Genomic DNA, 24185 nt, shown 5'->3' on the forward strand with positions numbered 1-24185 from the left:
CAGCATGCAGCAGGGATTTACTTTCAATTCCCTTCCTCCATTTCCCTAAATATTAAACATAAATACTTGAATTAAATAAAGTACAACTTTATTTTCTATATTTCAGAAAGTTAACTTTGACAAGGTCTAGTTTTCTTTTATTACTTCATGTTATGTACTAAGTAGTCGTCTTGGGCCAAAGTTAATGTTATTCACTGAAGGTAGAAATGACTCAACTCAGTATATACTTTGCTTTGAAGAATTTAATTGTTTGAATCTTTTCTTAATTCTGCCATTGGCCATTTCTGCCATATAATTAATTTGTAATTTGAAGTTTCAGGCACTAATTACCAGTGCCTGTTAAAACTATCCTCTCCCAGGGCACCTGATGGAATAAGATGAGCTGGTTTGCCATGGTTTCTTTGTTGGTGATGTTCTGAGTAGTTCATCTTATATTTGTTTTCTTTTTGGAGGTTGGTGTCCTTTTCAATGTTACAAGGTTAATTGCTTATAGCCATTTTTAAACATTTCTACATTTTAAATTTGCTACAAGTAGTTGGTATTAGGAGAAGAACAAAGCAATTAAGTAATGATTAAGCATACTACTTCATGACAGGAATAATGTTGCCAGGAAGATGCCATCAGAGATATTTCTTCAACTTCACTTTCCTCTACCCCTTTCCATGATGTTCCCTTCTACTCTCCCACTTTCTTCTTTTTTTATGCGTCTCAAGTATACAACAGAAGAGCCCTTTATAGGAAAATATGCTTTGTGATGTTTCCCCATATCTGCACACACACTGCTAAAAGTGAAACGCTTGCAGTCTCTTCTGTGCCAAAACAGCAGCTTCTGTTGCACTTACTTCTTCACTCCAGCAATGATGCTGCATCAAGATTCAAACTAATGGCTTACTTTATAGAATAGAGGTTATATTAATGCCTTACTTTATAAGATGTAGAAGTTAACAGGTGAGCAATATTCTGCACTGCTCCATGGTTAAACAGGACTGTCTGATGGTCTGGACCCTATTAAAAAAGAAAAAAGCCATTGCTCCTTAAATGTAAAGGGAGAAGAAATAATTATTTACTGTACATAATGCATACTAAATTGAAAGGTTACTCATTTTCCAAGTTTATTATTGTTCATTCCAGGCTAAGAATAGACTGGATTTTTACAGCATCTTCCAAAATTGCTACCAAAAGAGAGTCAAGCTAAATTTTAAAGAATCCAGCAACTCCAGTAAGGGCTAAGATGCAGAGTTTTCTGTTGTGCTGCTTTTACATATAAAGTAGCAGCCGATTTGAGGGGGGCAGTGGGCCAGAACTGCAGGGAAATGTTTAACCCTCCACCAATATCCCAGGAAACTGCCCCCCACCACAGCTGTAATTTGCTATGGAAAAGTAGCTCCGTGGCAGCTGGGTGGTGGTGGCTTCCATTAGAAAAGCTGTGGTAACTGCTAATTTAAAAAGAAAAAACCTGAGACACATACCCAAAACTGCATGTTTAATGCAACGTGCAGTTTAGCTGTAACGAATTTCGTTCATCAAAATTGTGCTCTTTCTCATATTAGACTCAGAAAACATTTATTTTCTTTTTAATCAGGCACTATAAATTATTCAATTTTTGTATTTTCAAAAGACAAGCAGCAAAATATGAAAGCAAGCGTCCGATAAAAAGCCAGGCTTGTCCAAAGTTGTCTCGAACAAAGTGCTGCCATTCTCACAAGACAGCCCTGCCAAATTCTTCCAGTTTTCCCTTCCATTGTATGACACACGCACACACACCCATTATCTATCCCATGCTACAGAGTGGCTTCGGGGGAGCACAAGGGGTGGAGGGGAAGGGAGCCTGAAAAGACAACCTGTGCAAGTGGCCTTTCATTCTCTGGATCCAACCCATACACCAAATGTCACACGGTACAATGCACTGGATTACCACCTCCTATAATGCTGAGGTGCCTTGAACCCTAAAGTCTGATGCTGCAACAGAATTAGAGCCTCAGCTTTCCCTTTATTGCAGGAATCAACTCTAGCTATAGTGGCTAGAAAGAAATTTTGATGGCATGGCATATCCTGCAGCAGACACCAGGATCTAGCGGTTTACTCTGAGTACATGAGATTTTGAGTGAGCAGAATAGCTTCTAGAACCCCACAGGCCATTTGCATTTTAATATCCTGATTTAGTAATGCAAGAATGTACAGACAGACTAGGAGTTGTAAACTGAAGAAGAGATCCAAAGTGCTTTGTAAGATGTGCATCTCTAACAGACAACTGATCATTCCAACTTCAATGACAACTAATTTTCATAACTCTACTTTCCGATAATGCTCCCCCTCCCCCAAATGTAATGGTAACAATATAGAACAGATGACGATACTCCCATTTTTTGTGTCTAAAGTGGAAGCAACTCTGCCGAAACCATATTACTACTAAGCACTTTGCCCAGCAAAGTTTATCAGATCCTGGATGGGCTTGAACTGTTCAGGGAAAGGGGGAGGGATGTCTGGCAGTGGGTGCAATTTTTGGAGGAAATAGATGCAGAATACATGTCCATGTGTAGCCTCAGCAAGCTTCATGAAGTTAGTAAAGACAACTGTCAAGTGGAGATAGAAAATACTGCAAAAGAAGGCTAAATCCACAAGATGGAAAAAGGAACACAGATTGCAAGAACTTTGTGGGAATGTGAGAAAAGAAAGCCTTTGAGCTGACAGAGACGCAGCAAGGAACAAGGACGGACAGGCATATATATACTGGGAATATTAATGCATTTGTATCCCGCCTTTCCACTGAAAAATGCTTAAGGTTCATAATTAGCAATTTCCCCCCAAATGTCAGATTGTTTAATAAACCTATTCCCCCCCCCCCAAAATGAAAGGCACAGGCAATAATTCTTCTCACATGTGTCTTACATCTAATATCACAGAATGGGAAGCCTGTAACAGAGTTTAAACCCTGCAGGAAATATCCTGCCAGCTCGTCTACCAATTGACTTTTAAAAGCAGAATCCTTAAATAGGAAGACATGAAGAAGAGTCAAAATAAATCCCAATATATATGAGTATAATTAAAGCACAGTGTTGTTCATTTGTTGTTTTTATTCTCTTCCCTATGATATTTTACTTATCTGTGGCAATTTATATGTGCCTGCTTTGTTCATTTACAACTTTATTTTCAACCCACCCTTTTAATGATGGGTTCGTGTATTTCCTGTCTCTCCCTCCCCTCAACAAGTCGGTGTTTTAGATATTGTGAAGATTATGAAAAAGTTCAAAAATATAAATTTATACAAAACAGTCAGATTTTAAAAGGCAGAAAATTGCATTTGAAAAACATGGGCAACTAGATGGCCTCAAACATACTAGTCATCTTTTCACCCGATTCGTTTTGTTGCAATAAATATCAGAAACCAAAAGATACACAACTCCAATATGGTGGTGGTGGCTGCTTAAAAAGAAAAAAAATGTTGTTTGGCTAGTTTATCTTTCCTGTCTCTATTCCTTCAACCTCATCCTAGAGCAGGCTTCCTCAACCTCGGACCTCTAGATGTTTTTTTGGGGCCTACAACTCCCATGATCCCTAGCTATCAGAACCAGTGGTCTGGGATGATGGGAATTGTAGTCTCAAAACATCTGGAGGGCCGAGGTTGAGGAAACCTGTCCTAGAGTATCTTTTTTAATAGGTAGGTTGTAAGCCTATGGCTGGACTTTCAAAAAGAAGCTTCTCCCTAACTATGTTTTTCCTTGATGATCACTCGTAATCGAGTAAGAATATTTTACACAATACAACTGAACATAAATTATAAAAGATATGCCTAGTCCAAATTTTTATGATACAGATAAACAATTAGATTTCAGAAAGACAAGGTAAAATACCTATTCACCCCATCTGAAATTGAGGCACTAATTGTGTTACTTTAAACCAGGGGTCAGCAAACTTTTTCAGCAGGGGGCTGGTCCACTGTCCCTCATACCTTGTGGGGGGCCAGGCTATATACTGGGGGGAAAGAACAAATTCCTATGCCCCACAAATAACCCAGAGATGCATTTTAAATAAAAGCACACATTCTACTCATGTAAAAACACGCTGATTCCCGGACCGCCCATGGGCCGGATTTAGAAGGTGATTGGGTCAGATCCGGCCCCCGGGCCTTAGTTTGCCTACCAATGCTTGGTTGTAGTCAAATTAGACTAGTGCAGAGTTTCCACCAGTTTCCATCACAGTTTATTTTTGCCACCCACAATGATTGCCTCTCTCACAACAAAAGGATTAAAACTTTAGAATAAGTTGAGGACGTTTGATTCCTCGGTTCTGCTTTGTGTTCAGAGTCTAATGGATTCTCATAATGGGATAAGGGAAGAGCTCCTTCCCTGGCCAGTTGACTACTGAACCCTCCCACCCCAATTCTGCTCTAATGTGCAATTAGGTTCAACTGACTAAGTCACCCAAAGTCATTTTCCGTAGAAACCTACAGAGTGATGTAAAGTTCTGCTCTATTTACAGTACATTGTGTGGGGAGTTGATAGCTGGAAAGTCTTGGCTTGAGGTTGACAATTTGGACTATTTGTACTCTTCTGGTGCTATGAACATCAACATCCATACTACAAAAACCAGCCCTACTTCATTTACCACTCAACAGTGTTGTTTCTGCCACAATCCTCTCATAAGGCTGGTGGCTCCAAATCAGAGCAGCAAAACTTTTCTCTTACTATTAAAAAAAATATGACTCAATTAGCCAATAAAATATATACACAAAATCTGGCTCAAGTAAAAATCTGACGTTATGCAACAAGTAACCAAGTTAACAGCTGTGAAAAATCTGGACTTTTAAGACAGACTTCAGCTACTACCACTGACAATTTGTTTAGATAAAATGCAATTAATATACCATTTTGAAGGAGGAAAAAAAAACTTACATTGGCACATAGAAGTGGCTGAGGCGAGGATTTAAAGCCGCAGCTATGCCAGTGTCGGAGCTGAAGAACAGATATTAAAAGATATAAAATTAAAGTCAAGTATCATTTTCTCCTTTTTAACCTGCAACTTATCTGAGTACTGTGGGCCTAACTCCCTTCCCCTACCACCCCGCCTCCCCACATGTTCTCTCAAATATTGATATATAAACTGAATTTTGATCTTTATCAGATGGATCTATGTCCAGTATTTTATACAGTGGACCAATCTAGGCCCCTGTGTGCATTCAGGAACCACTACTGAATATACAAGACAGAAAAACATTTCTATAGAAAAAGAGTACATAAATTTCAAAAATCAGATATACACAGTGATTGAAAACTAGTGTAAAGGCTATGAAACAGAGTAGGAAATTTAAAAAACACCTACTTTTAGCATAAAGTGTCTCGAATCGGGGATTAACAAAAGGTAGATTGGAATAAACTGGTAGATCTGTGGGTGAGGTACAGTGAGGTAGAATTTGTCCTCCTTATTCTACTGTTTGTATTAAAATTTGTTGTTATGTCACTTTGAGACTTTTGTTTGCATACAATGACAAACAAATAATAATACATTTCTCAAGAGATAAAAAAGAAGACTTTTAAATAACAAAATTCTCTACAAGACTGGGTTAGCACTAATGGATTACTATATTTCAGCCTCAATGTTCTTCACAAGTAAAATACAAGTATAAATTGGTTGCCTTTGGTCAGGTTTTTGTGCAAACTCTATTGCTCAGTTTTAAAATCCTTTGTTAGTATCCCCAATCTGTAATTACTCAGGTGTAGATTTGCATGTGTAGTCTCCTGAAGGTTCAATAAGATAATTGGCATTGCTCTACAATTTTGCAATTGATTTCAAATGATTTCATGGTTTTAGTAAAAACATAAAAGACTCTATACAGCATTAAGCTGTATAGCTGTAACTAGTTTAGCAACATAGGGAAAATATTGACCTACCTTCCTACAATATTTCTATTGTAAGGATTACAATGTAAATGACATTTGGAGACTCTAAATGCTAAATAAATGTTATGCATTATTACAGCACACCACCAGCTGCTTGAGACAGTCTGTCCAAATATACTGTCTTGAACTATTTCTGAAACTCTGGAGAGCACAGTTGCAGAATAAAAATGGGGGGGGGGGGCTTGATAAGCAGCAAGATACTAAAAACAGATAAGCTGACTTTCCCCAGTATTCTAATAATATTTCTGGAAACTTTAAAATGGTATATTGTAACTCTTGCAATTTTCTGTATGACCTCATCAATTCACTACTTTTTTGTTTGTTTGTGCTAAAATAATCTATATGCCAAAACCTAAGATTTAGGGTGCTAAAAATTGTATTTTGATCATTCTTATTCACACAGCATTCAAAACGTCACAATAAATTATCTCATTTGCCAATGTTTTGGGTAAACATTGTAGGAAGCATTTTCTGTTCAATTAGTTCAGAACATCAACATACACATTGTTTATAAAAGTTGTATTTGTGTATTTCAGGAAGTAACCTCTATGCAACTGCCAGACAATATATGGAAAACTTGACCCTGGAAATTTGGGAGTAGCAACTCAAGACTCATTTCTAATATGATACACATTCCTTGAAAAAAATACTTAATTCGTGTTCCAGTCAGACATCAGCTGCTACAGTTTATTTGCGCTCTGTAACCTTTGCATCTGTTTGAGCTATAATTGCACAAGACCCTGAACAGCAGGACATTTTGTATCTGTCACACAAAACGGGTGATACAGGCATGCAGAAATAGCAAGGGGTAGTAATGTTCTACTTCCATGATACCACTTCAGACTGCAGCAGTGAAATCATGCATTAGAATGCCCCCTCCTTGCCTAGTTTTGCCACAACTGTGGATTTAGGATTGCCTCTTCCAAAATTAATCTGGTTCTGAATGCATATGAAGAGGAACAATGGCATAATTTGCGATTTCTGGATTGTCAAATCATCTGCTCCACCTCAGACAATGCAATAATTTATCTTCAGTATCAAGCATGGGCTTTTCAAAGCTTGGTGAGCTCATTCAAGTTGCCCTAATCACAACTTGCACCAGTTCCAGACACATGCGGGGCATAGGAAATGGCAGGGTGAACGATAAGAAGAGGAGTTTGGATTTGATATCCCGCTTTATCACTACCCTAAGGAGTCTCAAAGCGGCTAACATTCTGCTTTTCCCTTCCTCCCCCACAACAAACACTCTTGTGAGGTTAGTGGGGCTACAAGACTTCAGAGAAGTGTAAGTAGCCCAATGTCACCCAGCAGCTGCATGTGGAGGAGCGGGGAATCGAAACCGGTTCACCAGATTACGAGTCCACCGCTCTTAACCACTACACCACACTGGACACCTTTATAGGACAGAGATGGGAAAGAAAAGGATAACAGCCCAAGTTTTAAACCAGGGTGGAGCAAGGATATGGCTATGCACGGTTGTGTCACTTTACTCAGAAACCTTGGGACAATGGCTACATCTGTCACACATTTGTAGGTGTCAAATACTGGAGACACAGATGAGATAACACCTACAGAAGAGCAGACAGAGTAGGAACAACTCTCCAGAAAAGTATTTATATTGTTAAGATTTTGGACTGTGAAAATGAGGTTTGAAGCATGTACCACATAATTTCTGTAGATAATAACTGCCAATTTTCAGGCAGTCAATTTCTTAAAAAATAGACAGACAGACAGACAGACAGACAGACGCAGAGAGAAGTTTGTAAACAGAAATAAAGCTATGGTTGGTTAAATCTGGAATATATACAAGTTCTGAAATACTGTCCAAACATTTAACTGTTCTACAGAGCAAAAAATTAAGGAGTGGTTCATTCACGTTGTGCTGATTTGAGAGCTTTAGTGAGAAACCTTTATATACAGTCACCCTGAGAAAGGCTTGTGCCTTGCTAATTTTTTAATGAAATGTGTATCTTAACTCGTATTTTCTCCTTTTATTTTGCTTTAAGAGCAACCCTGCTTAGCCCTGCAAGCAAATCAAAGAAAATATTCTACTACGTCTGGCCCACTGTTTCACTCACACACACAGTTATCTTAACAAAACAGTATTTTTAAAGCCCACCAAAAGGGAATACTTGGTTTTACAGACCCCAGTAGAATGTTTCATGCTCCTTTCTTACTTTGCAGCAATGTGAGAAGATCTGACATATGTATTCTTGAGTATATCGAGACCTACTGAGCAGTGCCATGAGGTGGGGAATAACTGTAGCATCCTAAAAGAGTCAGGAGAGAAAGCTGAACATTACAACTAAAATTTTCAACACCAGCAAGCAGTTATTGTGTATACACTACATGCACTGGGTTATTCCCTTTTTCTATTGAGATTCACAAGGAAACAAACAGCTTGGAGCCTTATAATGGGATTTTTTATATATTCATAACTGACCATCTCTAACCAGTGATTTTCAAAATCTATAGAGCTGTGACATTGTTCAGAAGAAATCTAGCGATAGCAGAGAATACAGTAACAGTCTCAGAATACTGACATTTCAGCTCTGCTTATAACAGACTTATAGCCTTCAGCATGGCTAAGAAATGCCTGGAAACAGAATCTGTGAAGGTAATAATAATAATAATAATAATAATAATAATAATAATAATAATATATTATTATTTATACCCCGCCCATCTGGCTGAGTTTCCCCAGCCACTCTGGGTGGCTTCCAATCAAGTGTTAAAAACAATACAGTATTAAATATTAAAAACTTCCCTAAACAGGGCTGTCTTCAGATGTCTTTTAAAGAGAAGATAGCTGCTTATTTCCTTCACATCTCAAGGGAGTGCCCCTGTTCCACAGGGCGGGCGCTACTACCAAGAAGGCCCTCTGTCTGGTTCCCTGTAACCTCAATTCTCGCAATGAGGGAACTGCCAGAAGGCCCTTGGCGCTGGATCTCAGTGTCCAGGCTGAACGATGGGTAGGTAGGGTGGCCGCCAACATTTTTGGGCCCATTGGCACCACCAGCTCTGGTTCCTTCTCTCTCCCAGTCACTTTCTCTCCTCAGACCAACAGAAAAAGGAAGCACACACCCCGCTTTCCCCAAAGTGTCATTCAGTAGAATTAAAATGGATTGTTTTGAATTTGCATGATTTTACATGGGGTCCCTCCCAAAACACCACAAAATTAAAGCTTACAATGAAATTCACCGATCCAGTGCTTGCTAGCATCACAACACTGATCCAGATTTAGTTATACAAATGAATATAATGAAACCACCAACTTATAAAAGAAAACATCTGCGGACACTGAGGTGACCTATGCTTCATTGCTAGTTTTTAGGGAATCCCCTGCAAAAATCATGTGAACCCATAATACCATCTTAAATATTTATCAGGAGGACTATCTCCCTGTTAAAGAAATTTGAGTTAAGCTTGAGTTTATTTATTTATTTAATTTATTTATTTATTAAGTTTGTATACTGCCCTTCATCAAAAGATTGCATAAAAATACAAGAACACAAAATACACAACAAAACAAACCAATAAGCCCCCTCCCTCAAATGTATTTTAAACATGACATAGAATAAATGACATAGAATGTTAATCGGTCAAAGGTCTGGTTAAAAAGAAACATTTTTGCCTGGCACCTAAAGATAAGTAATGAAGGCGCTAGGTGGGCCTCCCTGGGGGGAGCATTCTGCAAATGGGAAGCCACTGCAGAAAAGGCCTATTCTCAAGTTGCGACTCTCAAGATCTCTCATGGAGGAGGCAGAAGGGCCTCAGATGATGATCACAGGGTCTGAGCTGGCTCATATGGAAGAAAGATGGTCCTTGAGGTATTGTAGTCCTGAGCCGTTAAGGATTCCTAGGTCAAAACCAGCACTTTAGTTTGGGCCTGGAAACTAATTGGCAGCTAGTGCAGACGAGTCAGGATCGGTGTTATACGCTCATATTGTCTTGCCCCAGTGAGCAACTTCCACCTAAATTTGTATAAAAGTAAAATCAATGGGAGATACCCAATATCGCATGAGCAGACTTCTACTCACACAAAAGGATTTCCCTTGCTCTCTTCATCTCTGCAGCCCTTCATGCCCCTTCCAAATCTCCTCCAGAGGCTTCCCCAAAGAAATGCTCTGCTCCTCCATCACATACCTCTGGCTGGAAAATTCCCCAGCATCCAATCCCAGAAACAGCCCCAGATCTTAGAATAATGAATATTTATTCACTTCTGGCTGCTGACTTAGCACCATAACAAGGAGAAGATCTGCTAACAGTAGCAACTCAGAAAAAGCAGACACACAGGGAAAAGTGATCTGGGGCAACCTAGCCCTTCCTTTCAGAAATGGAGTTTCTCAGATTTCTAGTAAGACTCTACAAGCTGCACGTTGTCCCCTGTTTAGTAGTTTTCTTTTGAAAATGAACATGGGAACCTTTAATCCTATAAATCAAGAGTTTATTTTCTCAGATATCAGTATTACACTGGGTTAATGTTAACCAATTTTCCCACTGCAATTGAAACAGGTTTCTTACTAGTTCACATAAAGAAATAATTTGTGAATACATAATCTAGTAATAAATATCTCCCAAAACTTAACACTGAATAAAATTGTCAACCGTTTGAGTTAAAATCATTCAAACTCATTTTACAACACAGATAACATTGCAGTGCAATGTTTATTTGCTTTTCTTCTTGGTGTTTATAATATAATATAGTTTATAATATAGATTTCATATATTTCATAGTTCTCTCATATGGGCAAATAAGAAAAGGTCCCACAAATTTCTGCTGCAACAGATGGCAGTAGTGACAGGCACTTACTGCAATACAGTTCACTTTTTGAATTGCCTTATATATTAGGATGGCAGATATAGGTCCTTCAGGGTTGTTGTTGTTGTTTAGTCATTTAGTCGTGTCCGACTCTTCGTGACCCCATGGACCAGAGCACGCCAGGCACTCCTATTGCGCAGAGCAGCAGAACTTTAGAAATTCTTTTCTAGCTTCCAGTTCCCGTGAAGCCAGTTCTCCAACACACATATGCCATCGTGTGGAATCCTTTCACAATCACCATCTTTCAAAATTCTTTCAGCAACACACACTCTCATACACAAGTGTGTTCTAAATGTGTGACAAGCTATTGCAGAAAACATACCTGTTGCATATAACTTACCGTGTACAATAGTTCTTCAGGAGTTACAGGGCTGGTAAAAAGGGTGCGAAGACATCTGAGGCAAGCTTCAATAAATTTAAGATCTGGTGACAGTAACCCTGTGAATACAAGTTGAGAAACTTTTTCCAGTTCTCAAATGCTGTGCAAACAAGAGGATAACAATAATGAAAATGAAGGTACCTTGTAATAAGGCTGGTATGATATGGCAGTCCAGAAGAGATTTAACATTGTTTTCTGTACCCATTGCAAGGCTTCCTAGCACCACTGCACATTCAGTTTTCAGCTCAGTGCTGGAGGTTTCTTGCTGAAGCAAGTATAGCAACCTATATACGGAAACACAAAAGAAAAGTTTGACTTAGCAAAGCATAATTCAAACAAATAACTATTTTATGTTAAAAGTAAGCAGGTACTATGGAAAGGGGAAACACTGCTCTACTCTATGTTAGCCCAAGTCGCGAGTTAAGTGTTATACACAGAAAGGACACAATCCTACGCTGGAGACTGTCCAGTCAACATAAGATGGACTAATGGGGATAAGGAGACAATATCAGATACCAACACTAAGGAATAGGTGTGTAAGAACCAAAAGAAAATGGAAGACTGGTAAAAGCAGGGTAATATCTAAGGAATCAGAGTATCTCTCAATTGTAATTATATTGTTCTATAAGAAAGCATTAAGCAAAATAAGTTTGAAACCTTAGAAGAAATCTAGAGCACATTGTCAAAAAACAAAATCTAGTATTGGGAACCTTTTACCTTCCTAGCCTCCTCCCTGCTATCACAACTAAACGGGACCTGCAGATGCCCATTTATAAAAAGGGATATGCTGTAACACAACCCTAAAGAGAGAGTTGGAATATTTTTTCCCCTCCCACTTCTGCTGAGGCATATGCAACTTGTTAGACAACAACAAATCTTAGCCCTGCCCAACATGACAACATGCAACACTGGTGGAGCTGTCACATAACCTAGAGCAGGGGTAGGCAACCTAAGGCCCGTGGGCCACATGCGGCCCAATCGCCTTCTCAATCCAGCCCACGGATGGTCCGGGAATCAGCGTGTTTTTACATGAGTAGAATGTGTCCTTTTATTTAAAATGCATCTCTGGGTTATTTGTGGGACCTGCCTGGTGTTTTTGCATGAGTAGAATGTGTGCTTTTATTTAAAATGCATCTCTGGGTTATTTGTGGGGCATAGGAATTCGTTCATTCCCCCCCCCCAAAAAAAATACAGTCCGGCCCACCACATGGTCTGAGGGACGGTGGACCGGCCCACGGCTGAAAAAGGTTGCTAACCCCTGACCTAGAGTTACAGTCGATGCTGCTGTTCTGCTCACAAAGCAGACTTTCACTCATGGAACACAACTTCCCCCTCCTCTCCCCTAAAGCTCCCTACGTACCCTCAAAATTGGCCATGCCCACCTGCCAATCAGGTGATCAGATGACATTTAAATTGGGCCATACCACTTGCCTGATACTGATCTGGCCTTTGGAGCCAGAAAAGCTCCACACCCTGATCTATGAGATTCTTTCACAGACATACAGAAAGTACTCCTTTATTCTAGACATCAAATTCCATTAAGACTTACACTGATACAAATGATCTGTTCACTACAGCTGGAATTCACTTTAACTGTAGGCAATTGATCCTACTGCTTTATTTCATTCTATCATATGAATTCTGTCTTTATTTGGGAAGATGGTGCAGTTATTTCATAAAATGTTCTTTCAACTGAAGGACTTTTAAATCTAAATGTATTTTCAGATGACTACTTTATCAGTCACCATGAATAAGGATCAGTTTTACGTCCCTCATCTTCTGAGATGTATTTCAGAGTTTTGCAATGCAGTCTTATCCATGTTCACTTGCAAATCCTACTGAATTTAATGGGTATGACCCCGTGGTAAGTGGGGTTAGGATTAAAGCCTTACTTTATTAGGAAAGTATCCCATTTCAGAAGATCACACAAGTTCACCAGAATGCCCTCTTCCAGAAACAGCTCTGAATGCTGCCTGAGGTGCCTAATTCAGTAGCTATAGTGCCATGTGCACAATCCTTGTATACAGCCAAACTGACCAAATCAACCAAATTAACATAAAAATATGAAACACTGAATTAATATTCATGCCATTTTTAACTCACAAGAACTCAAAGTATCACTGTCAAAGTGGCTGCCTTAGGTTTGCTTGTCTAAAAGCATACAGCTAAATGTGTAGTTTGGCTGTCAGTATCCCGCCACTTCAGACTAAAATAAAGATTGGGGATGGAAACTGAAAAGCAAAAGCTGTTGCAGGTAGAATGCCACCACAAGATACCTAACACCATACCATTTATCCAAGCTTCTTAGTCCTGTGCCACCTCACTACTTCTGAAAGTCACCTGTATGACTTTTCCCCTTTAACGTGGAAGGAAGCCAGAACTGAGAGAAACTTCAAAACCTTTAAGACTTAATCAGTCCCCTTTTTGCCCAAAGAACTAGATAGGGATGCAGAACTTTGTTTGGCCTATATTCTTAAGAGAACTAGCCTAATTTGCACTTCCCAGACTAATACATGGACCTGAACACAGTACTTTGGATTTTGCACTTCTCAAAATTTCGTGATACAATTCACTGCTCAAGATTTACACTAAAATGTGCATTTAGGATTAAATAAGTTTAGAAATACATACATCAAGATAATTCATATCTGCATTTGGATTTATTTTGTGATAATAAAATACATATTTAAATTTTCACAGAAGCTAATAAAAATGCAGATTAATGCAGAAACAGAAAGGAACAGAACTGATAAAGACCAGAGAGACTGATCCATTCATTGAACTAGAACATACAGTCATGGCTCTCTGCCACCTTCATCTATAAGAAATGCTTGTAATACATCATTTATCCTCCTAAAGCCACAGTTTCATCACTGAGAATGGTACACTGAGGAATACAAAATACAGTGGTACTTCGCAAGACGAATGCCTCGTAAGACGAAAAACTCGCAAGATGAAAGAGTTTTTCGTTTTTTGAGTTGCTTCGCAAGACGAATTTCCCTATGGGCTTGCTTCGCAAGACGAAAACGTCTTGCAAGTTTGTTTCCTTTTTCTTAAAACCGTTAATACCCAGGGTGCATTGCTTGAAGAGGTGCAGTTCCGTGCTTCACAAGACGAAAAAACTCGCAGAACGAATTAATTTTGTCTTGCGAGGCACCTCTGTATCCCAACAGAAAGTGATGATGAGGTCATAACAAAATCTGACCCATCTGATTAAACACTCAGAGGTTCAAGGGTTTAGAAGCAGTAGTCACCAACTCAGATCCACAAGGCACTACACACAGTCTGGCTAGATAAACTGCTCAAACTACTCTTAATGTGTGCCAAGAATGTGTGCTACTCTTAATGTGTATGTGTGCTACTCTTAATGTGCATCAAGAAGATAACTATCTACAAACATTTGAAAGGCTGTCATGTAGATTACTCTAATTTGTTTCCTGCAGCCGAGAGGAACCAAACCAGTGGGTGCACAATTATAAGAAAAACAATTTAGACTGAATATTATGAGTAACTGATGTCTTAACAGCTTGTACAGTGGAATAAACCATTTCAAAAGGCTGCAGATTTTTCCTTAGCAGCAGAGATTGAAAGTCATGTATCAGGGATATGGTGGTTGTAGATTCCTGATTTGGCAGAAGGTTAGACTAGATGACCATTAAGATTCTCTTAAAACTCTATAATTCAAAGCCCTTTGACAGTTTTTCCTTACAAACATTAAGAATACAAACATAACATCCTTTAATCCCTCAGACTAATAAATTACTTCAAGAAGGGTTTGTTTCTCCCATTCTTGGCCTAGGTTCTAACTCATCTGATCAGTTCACTACTCAGGCTTCCTCAAACTTGGCCCTCCAGATGTTTTTGGCCTACAACTCCCATGATCCCTAGCTAGCAGGACCAGTGGTCAGGGATGATGGGAATTGTAGTCTTAAAACAGCTGGAGGGCCGAGTTTGAAGAGCCCTAGTTTAACTCAAGATATCAGAGGAATATTTCCTTGACCCAAAGTTTCTAAAATCATTTTTCTGCAACAATCTGAATTTGCCATTTCCCAGGAAGATTTTTTAAAGAGAGTAATTATTTAGGCCTTTTGCTTTGTCAAGGTATTTTATTCAATAAAAAAATAAACCACACAGGTAACAGTCAAGAAAGCACAACACAAATAAAACAAGTATGATGAAGTATATAATTCCAACTATCAGTAGTTCTACAAATTTTTGTTCCAACCACTGTCTTAGGGAGAACTGCTCCATAATTTTACCCTTCTAAATGGTTAAAACATGATTTCCAAGCCAGATTAATATTTGATCCTATGGATCGTTTAACCTATGTAACTACCATACTCTTGTACTCATATCCACAGAAATGTTAACTATTCAAGCATTTGACCAGTAAAGAGAGATTTGGTCAACGTACTTGTCAAATAATAGATAAGGTTTTTTGTTGTTTTATTTTAAAAAATATTAACAAAAGATACTTTATCCATTAAGTTTGATACTTTCATTTTTACACAAATTATTTTCAAACAACAAATGTATATGTTTCTAGACTCAAGTCCAATCCGCCACTTGACCTTTACAGAACAGATAGCCACAGCAGATTCTCAGGATGCTGCAATAAGTAAGAGGGAATCAAAGAGAGAGACTTATGGCCCCAATGACCGCTTGCGATCCTGTTCAGAAATACCTATGGTTCTACAAGGTGGCTAGTAGAAGCAGCCTTGATATGTTGTTATTTTTGATAGTAGTCAACTGACCTAATTTGGACCAGTCAACTGACTGGCAGCCTCAACCTTACATGTATTCAGACATTCTTCCTCAACTTCCTTGTCCTATACTAATTACTGCAAGTACTTAACCACTTCGTATTTATGTTAATTATACAAACCAACCTCTTACTTTACATCCCATGCAGAGACTACAGAAAAGAACTTTCCTTAATAGGATCATGGGATTCTGTTAATTAATCCTCTTCAGAAAGAATCTCAGTAGCACATTTCACACATTTGCTTAAGACTGAACCCAAAAGGTATGTAAAAAAGGTATCCCTCACCTTTGCAAACACACACATTTTAACTCTTCCAAGCAATATGGAAAAGTGATTAACTGGATCTCTTACTGAAACAACTGAAGATAATTAAGTACAGTGGATGCTCGGGTTGCGAACGTGATCCGTGTGGGATGCACGTTCGCAACCTGCAGCGGCGCGTCTGCGCACGCGCGGGTTGCGATTCAGAGCTTCTGCGCATGCATGGCCCCTGAAACCCGGAAGTAACCCATTCCGGTACTTCTGGGTTTTGGCAGGTGCATAGCCCAAAAAAAAGCAACCTGAAGCGGCTGTAACCCAATGTATGACTGTACTCTTAATGACATTTTTATATAAAAAAATGAAAAGATGTCAAGTAGAAAAGTCACACTTACCATACTTGACGTTATTCATACTTCACTATTAAAATTTTAACATCACACGTATCTCAAAGTGTATACTCAATGCACTTCACAGTGAATCACACTTTCAGGTGAGTGAACTTGTATAATGGATGTGTTTGTCACATTCACTACACTACACTTTAAGTGCAAACCTAAAACATTGAAAATATGCACAGAAAATGCAATTACTCAGATTTCACTACCACAGTGGTCTGGTTCACATATCATGGTAAATCATAGACTGAAACAAACTATGCTTTACTGTGAACTATTTGTTTTCTCATGCGTACAGCTCAAAAAAGCTAGATCACATGTAGAGACAAGTCAGTATTATGGTCTGTTCCCTTCTGGCTTGGGTAAAGGAAGGAGTGAGGTAAGTGGGATTTGACCATAGCTAAACCACAGTTTGTTTCACACTATAACTTACCATGAAGGCAAACAGTGCCAGTATTATTAGTAGTAGTCCACAAGTAAACCCATCCAGCTATTATGCTGAACTTGTTAAAACTCCTATGGCATAAAAGACTGAACACAAATGCAGCAGGTCTGTGCTAACTCATATGCTCTGGGTACATGAACATGTGCTGCAGCATTTAAATTCTTTGGCTCAGGTAGGTATAACTGCACAGCCTTTCCCCAAAACCCACCCTGCACCCCAAGAGTAAGGAACAGTACTTGAAAAGAAGACTGTCCTAGGTGGTAAAGGGAAGAAAATTCAATATTACAGCAATTCCAAGCCATCACTTCTGCAGGTAGTCAATCTCAATGCTTATTCCAGAAACAAGAGTTGAAAAGGTTGCCTGTGATTATCTTTTTTTTAAAAAGTAAACTTTAGTATCTGCAGCAGGTCCAAACAACTCCAAACACTGAGAATGAACAAGCCTAACAGGATAAGCTTAATGGAAGAAGTCACTCTGTTTATCACTATGATCAGTTTCTCACACCTAGCATATCAAGTAGAGTCTTGCACAAACTACATAATGGCATTATAGGCTTTGGTCATCATAATCAACTACTTTGAAGTCATTAGAATCAATAGTATTATCATTTTTAGGTATCTCCCATAAGATTAGTTTCTTTGTGAGGAATCTAAAGGCACTCTGATTCTCAGAACATTAAGTGTGTCACTTAAAATAGAATCATCTGCTTGAAGCTAAGCTGGTCTGGTCAGCACCAAGATCACCTGGGAATCACATGCACACCATTTGGGTTTCACAATGGAATAAAAGTGGGATATAAATGTAATAAAGTTAAAAAATAGAGAGTATTTGAAGACTGAAGTCCAATGTTACATATGCACTGCAGGATTCCATTCACCTGCTAATCAATTTGAAGTATTAGGCAATCATACATGACACATACTGACAAATTGCCCTAGAGCAGGGGTGGCCAACTTCCAAGAGACTGAGATCTACTCACAGAATTAAAAACTGGCAGTGATCTGCCCCTGTTTTTAGAAGTTCAGGTCAAAGTTGCTGAGCTTTTCTTAGCAAGTGGATAAGCCCCGTTTTCTTGGGGTTCAGGGTCAGAAGTGGTGGTAAAGATGGGGGGGAGCCCAATATTTTAACCTCTCTTTAAAATGAGGGTCAACTACATGTATTGTAAGCCAGTGTATAAATGTACACAGATGCAAGACCATTTCCTTATGAATCCTGTTCCCTTACATACCATTCCTCTTTCTCCTACACTGTTGTTGTTTAGTTGTTTAGTCGTGTCCGACTCTTCGTGACCCCATGGACCAGAGCACGCCAGGCACTCCTGTCTTCCACTGCCTCCCGCAGTTTGGTCAGACTCATGTTTGTAGCTTCGAGAACACTATCCAACCATCTCGTCCTCTGTCGTCCCCTTCTCCTTGTGCCCTCAATCTTTCCCAACATCAGGGTCTTCTCCAGGGAGTCTTCTCTTCTCATGAGGTGGCCAAAGTATTGGAGCCTCAGCTTCAGGATCTGTCCTTCCAGTGAGCACTCAAGGCTGATTTCCTTAAGAATGGATACATTTGATCTTCTTGCAGTCCATGGGACTCTCAAGAGTCTCCTCCAGCACCATAATTCAAAAGCATCAATTCTTCGGCGGTCAGCCTTCTTTATGGTCCAGCTCTCACTTCCATACATCACTACTGGGAAAACCATAGCTTTAACTATACGTCTCCTACATTACTATACAACAATTAGGCCAGGCTTTTTAACCAAGAATGGATGATCATCTCCTATAATTTGCTTCCACTTCTGCTGACAAGTGTCATTTGTGCTTACAAATTACAGGACACAAATTAACACACCTAAAAAATTTATTTTTTGCATGAATTTTTCTGCTAGTAATGAACTTTGAACATTTGCCTGTTTCAGCACAGCTTCTAGATGCAATCCTATGGTATTACAACGGATAACTGCGTCTCAGGTGTTTCATAGAACTGTAGAGTTGGACAGGATCCCACTGGTCATCTAGTCCAACTCCCTGCAAAATACACAAAGGTGCATTCTGTGTGTATTCTTCACAGAAAAGCAGACACTACTAGTACTACCCTTCCTCACCATTGCATGATTCTTTTGCCTTCTTAGCACTAAATCTGCACCGTGCAATATTAAACATAGTTTGATACCAAGATTAGAAGTAGGTATGGTTAATATTTCACAATGTGCAGATGCAATGTTAATCACAGCTAGCAATGAGTGGGCAGGATGAGGAATGCACCAATCCAAGAGGGAAGGGCACACCTGTCAATCACTGAAAATTCAAGTCATAGCCTACCAAATATTTAGAGACATCATTAATTTGAAATCTGATCAAACAGATGCCATGATTTCCAAAAACAGCCTCCTTCCAGTCTGCTCCAAATAAACCTCAATGGTTATGAAAGAAGTTGTGATTATGAAGAAACTGACTGATCAAACCAGCATAACTCAGGGTCTTGGGCACTATCAACCTCTTTACTTCCATCTGTCGTTACGGTGGAGCCCCAATTCACTGCTCCAGAAATATTGGACTATACTTATACTCAGCACTTTCAAAACAGTTTTTCCAGAAGACTCATGATGTACAGTTTCTTTAATTACTTTTATATTCTGGTAAGCCAATAAATCATTAACAGTGAAAAAATTGAGAGTATTATACATTAATATACATTTGCCATTGGATTCACAGCTGAGTTATGCCAAATAACACTGCCTTTCTATAAATTGGTTTGTTTTCAGTGACTAAGAATTCATAAGAAATAGTCACTGACAGTCTGATAAAAGTTATCAGACACACAAAATTCCTTCCAGACAAACAGCCATCAGTACCTTCTGTCCAATTTATCAAAACAGAGGTACACATAAATGAGTGGGGTACTGCATTTGTTTTAGTAAGGCTACAAGAATTCAACATAAGGAATCAAGTTGTGGTGGCTGTGGAAATTGTACTCCTGTACAGTGATGCTATAGCAGGAAAGAAAAGCATGAAGATTACAACAAAAGTCAACATCCCATAAGCTGTACACATTTCCTTTGCCCAGCACAAGTCAAGAACCTAAGTGGCAGCACTCTTCTTTTATAAGTAAATTGAAACTGCACCATGTGATACAGTACATTAGTTTAAGAGTTTGTCTTGAAAAATTTCCAAACAAACTCTTGTCTGAAGGTAAATTTACAAAACAAACCTTCTTGAAGTGAATGATATTAGAGGAACTAACATGGGCTATTTCAGAAGTCATGCCACCTTATGCAGAAATTATGTTTGTTTTTTAATGATAACATCTAATTCATACAGAGAAGGCAGCTGTCAGCAAAACCTAAAAAAATTCTGAAAGATGGCCTAGTAAATGTGTGTCTTCCATGGAAAAGAGGCACAATTCAGTTAAACTTGCATATCTAAAAATACATGCTCATGTGTCTTCAAACATCTATTTTTTAATTATCATAAAACTTAAGAGAGATTCATGAAGTGCCTATACCAAGTAGCTGAGGTATGCTGATTATGTTTATAAATGACAGTTACTGAAACTGATGTTTACACTTTTATGGGAAAAATTAATACAGTCATACCTCGGGTTGAAGTAGCTTCGGGCTGAGCATTTTTGGGTTGCGCTCCGCAGTGACCCAGAAGTAACAGAGCGTGTTACTTCCGGGTTTCGCCGCTCGCGCATGTGCTGAACATGACGTCACGCGCATGCGCGAAAGCGGCAAATTGTGACCCGCGCATGCACAGACTGCATTCGCTTCAGGATGCGAACGGGGCTTCGGAACGGATCCCGTTCGTATCCAGAGGTACCACTGTACATAGCAAAATCTAATACCCACAAAACAGAAGAAAAAGGCGCCAACCAGTAAAAATGCTAAACAATGTTCTAAGAAATTATGGGGATAATCAGCATCAGGTAGACAGACTGAAATGCAACTATTTTGATGTTTTACAACTAAAGGGTTTTCCAGAAGAAATCAACCAGTTTCCAGTCTTGTTTGTTTTTTTGTTTGTTTTTTTTAAATGCAACATGAAGCTAGGAATACTAAACAAACTGCAAAAGGGATGCAATACAAGACTAACAGTCAGCAGGTCTCAGAGTCCTTATGTTTATTCAGGGCTACAAAAAAACGTGGTATGACCTAAAAAAGGCATTAAACTTTGCAGCCCAAACTGAAACAAAATCATATGTTTTGTTATACATTTCTTATTTTTGGTAAGTGGGATACAGAGAAAAATTAAAGCTGTTTCAAATTGCATTGAATCTTAAGAGGCTTTACTAAGCAAGTATGTTTGGGAAAGTATTTTCTGAGAAATGTGGGTATCACCCATAAAACCCAACTTTTGTAGTATAAATGTGTCTGCATAATTAGTTTTATACTAGGAACTGGACATACTAATCTCAGTTACAGTGAAGAAAAGACAAATGAAATGACAGACAGTCAAATTAAAGTGCCAGTATCTTAATAGCTTAACTTGAGACCTGCTGTGAATCAGTGAAAAGGAGAGTAGCAGAGGACATACCTTGGAACTGCTCCCAAAACAATCAAGTTGGCTTTTTGTTTGTTGTTTCCAATTACAGCATTTTTCATATCTCTGTAAATCCAGAAAGAGAAAGACCCTAGTAAATTATGCTGAGGTACTAAGGGCTCAATTTTGCAGAATTCAGTTCCACCAAAATCAATAGTCTCTAAAAAAGCTAAGCACTAAAAAAACAAAACAAAAAACAAGCAACAGTCCCCACGACTTTCAGTAACAATTTGAATCTCTGGTATTTTTCTATGACGCAGTTATTTAAATAACAGAGATGTTCATTCTCACATACTGGGGTGAGCTGAGGTAAAGAAATCATTGACGAGGACAGTTATCAATATCAAGAAAATAAGGATGTACAGAGTCAGTGCACAGTCAATGAAAAAATGGAAAAGAAATATGTAATAAGATGAGAACCTATCTTGTCTTGAATTTAAAATCACAGTAGAATGAAATACTGAAATATTTTCCTCAGTGGAAATTACAGTCATACAAAGCTTCCTTGATGCTAATCTTTATGCCAACCATCAACTTTCAATCATATTTATGATGCAGCACCACACACCTGTAGCTATTCTCCTCAAACCTTTTCTAGTCTCTTCCAGCAATTTCCTCATTCCAACTTCAATTCAAACATAGTGAATGTAGACTTATTTCCTATCATCATCTTACCTTTTCTGCATTTACAGAAAGGCTATTTCCTACTTCTCTCTATATTTTTATCAGTCAATTTGATACCGAAAAGGAATTAATCTTTTGGAACCAAAGAAAGTGATGATGTTAATAAGAATTTTAGAGGACGACAACACCGTTTGTTCCTCTAAAAACAATTGACAGTACAATTCAAATACCCCTTCAAATATTATGCAGAAGCAACAAAGAATGCTCAAGTGACTGTCTTTCCACACTTTTGAGTAAAGAGGAGATGAACATTTAGCTATGATATCACATTTATCTCCCCAAGGTGACGCTGATCTCTTATGAAGACCTTATTAACTTTGCATTGGAAGAAGTTTACCAGTTTTAGATTTAAGTAAATATTTTAATAATAAAATTACAGTGCTAAAGTTTCCAATTGAACGACTACATATTTTTTAGCATGCCATTGTTAAATTCCGTAGAGTTGTGAATTAAAGAGATTAAGGTTGTAAAATTAAACACACTTTCAAGGGAGAAAGCCTCATAGACGGAAGTCCCACTGTGCTCAGAGTAAGCCCTGTACTGCAAGTCTTTGAATAACATGCAACAGTCATGAGCTTTATATCATTGAAGTAGGTCAGCCTTGGCCACCAACCACAGGGGGAGAAAGTAATGTTACTCACTAGCAATACTCTTAGCCTCACTCCCACCCCATCTGCCCTGATACTGAGGCCCCCCAAACCACATGGTACCTATAGAGGGACTTTTGAATCCCAGCAGAAGGGGAACACATGGGCAGGGAGTCCTGTAATCTGAAATCAGCCCGTGACATGCCAGAGATTGTTGTAGCCAAAATTGAAAAATTGCAATTCCCAGCAATTGATCTTTGGAGCCATACTACCTCCCATGCTGCAAGCAGAACAATGCTTTTGATTATCATAAATTTCATATTGTTTTAGAATGTAATAAGGTGCAATATTATGCACAACTGTATCAGTAACTGGGAAGGTGTGCTGATATGTCGATGTCAGCTGAGAAATTTATTAAATAGTTTTACACTTAACTGCTTTAATTTTTATCTCCTTTGATTTTAAAATTATATTTTATACAATTTATATATGTTATATTTTGGATAACAGTAACAATACTGATACTATTATGGGTGACATTCAATGATGTCTGCCCACTTGTGCAACAGAAATTCGCTTGTTCAATGGGACTTTAGTTTCTCGTTTCCCTCTCCACCTCCCCATGTACTCCCAAAATCTGCTCAAGGGTCTATTAATCCTCCAAATCTGATTCTGGGGGCATGCAGGGAGCAGGGATGCCTCTGAGGCATCAGCCGCTGTGATGTTCAGGATGGAGAAAGACTTTGAGTCTTCCGAACGACTGACCAGGAGGGAGAGAACATGCCAGCCGGGCATGTGTCTCTGCTGGATTCCTACCTGTGTGTAGGACCTCCTGACAGATATACAGTAGTTTTACCAATGATCAAACACAATTTTATCTGGCTAAGTACAGCAAGAAATCTCTATTCTGTATACTGATGAAGCCAGAATGGCCATTGCACAAGTATGAAGTACAATTTAAGAGAAAAATGACAGTTGCAAGTTCTGGCACAAACTGAGATGCATCCCCCAACTCCTCCCCATTCTGTGAAGAAAATGGAGGCATTTAATGCATACTAGATATAGGCAGGTGCTGCTAAAGAATGGTGAACAGAAGCCATCTGCTTCTGCATTCAGTGCTATAAGCTTCATTACAAAACCTATCTGCAATATACATTTCCTAATATCTACCTACTGGCAATAAAATATATCCTTTTAGTCTTTCCCCATGCCAGTCCCTCCTCCCATCTTAAAAAGTAATTTGACAGCTCCACTCAAGTAAAATTAGTTGTAGTCACCTTGTGAAACCATAACATTATATTTAAACCAAAGTGACACCTTCAAACAAAGCATTTTGCAGTCCTAAAGAATGTAGATCCAGACAAGCTATGCTCATATGCACTTGCAAATACGGCACATGAATACTGTTTCTGAAGGCTCAC

At 38.7% G+C, this 24185-nt stretch overlaps 1 protein-coding gene across 4 annotated transcripts in view; it reads right to left on the reverse strand.

Annotated features, from left to right (window-relative positions):
* The window catches only part of ARMC8 (armadillo repeat containing 8), a 50904-nt gene that overhangs the window by 18455 nt on the left and 8264 nt on the right, over positions 1 to 24185 (reverse strand). Inside the window, exons 3-8 of one of the 4 annotated variants that reach the window (XM_053389739.1) lie at positions 21488 to 21559; positions 11240 to 11382; positions 11060 to 11157; positions 8075 to 8167; positions 4893 to 4952; positions 925 to 1005 (exon numbers count right to left, since the gene is read on the reverse strand). In XM_053389739.1, the coding sequence (XP_053245714.1) occupies positions 925 to 1005; positions 4893 to 4952; positions 8075 to 8167; positions 11060 to 11157; positions 11240 to 11382; positions 21488 to 21559 (547 nt within the window). Of the gene's footprint in view, positions 1 to 924; positions 1006 to 4892; positions 4953 to 5319; positions 5841 to 8074; positions 8168 to 11059; positions 11158 to 11239; positions 11383 to 21487; positions 21560 to 24185 lie in introns of those variants that run through there. The other 3 variants (XM_053389741.1, XM_053389740.1, XM_053389742.1) reach the window with 3 other exon arrangements.

This window comes from Podarcis raffonei, chromosome 5, assembly GCF_027172205.1.
Source record: "Podarcis raffonei isolate rPodRaf1 chromosome 5, rPodRaf1.pri, whole genome shotgun sequence".
Classification (NCBI taxonomy): domain Eukaryota; kingdom Metazoa; phylum Chordata; class Lepidosauria; order Squamata; family Lacertidae; genus Podarcis; species Podarcis raffonei.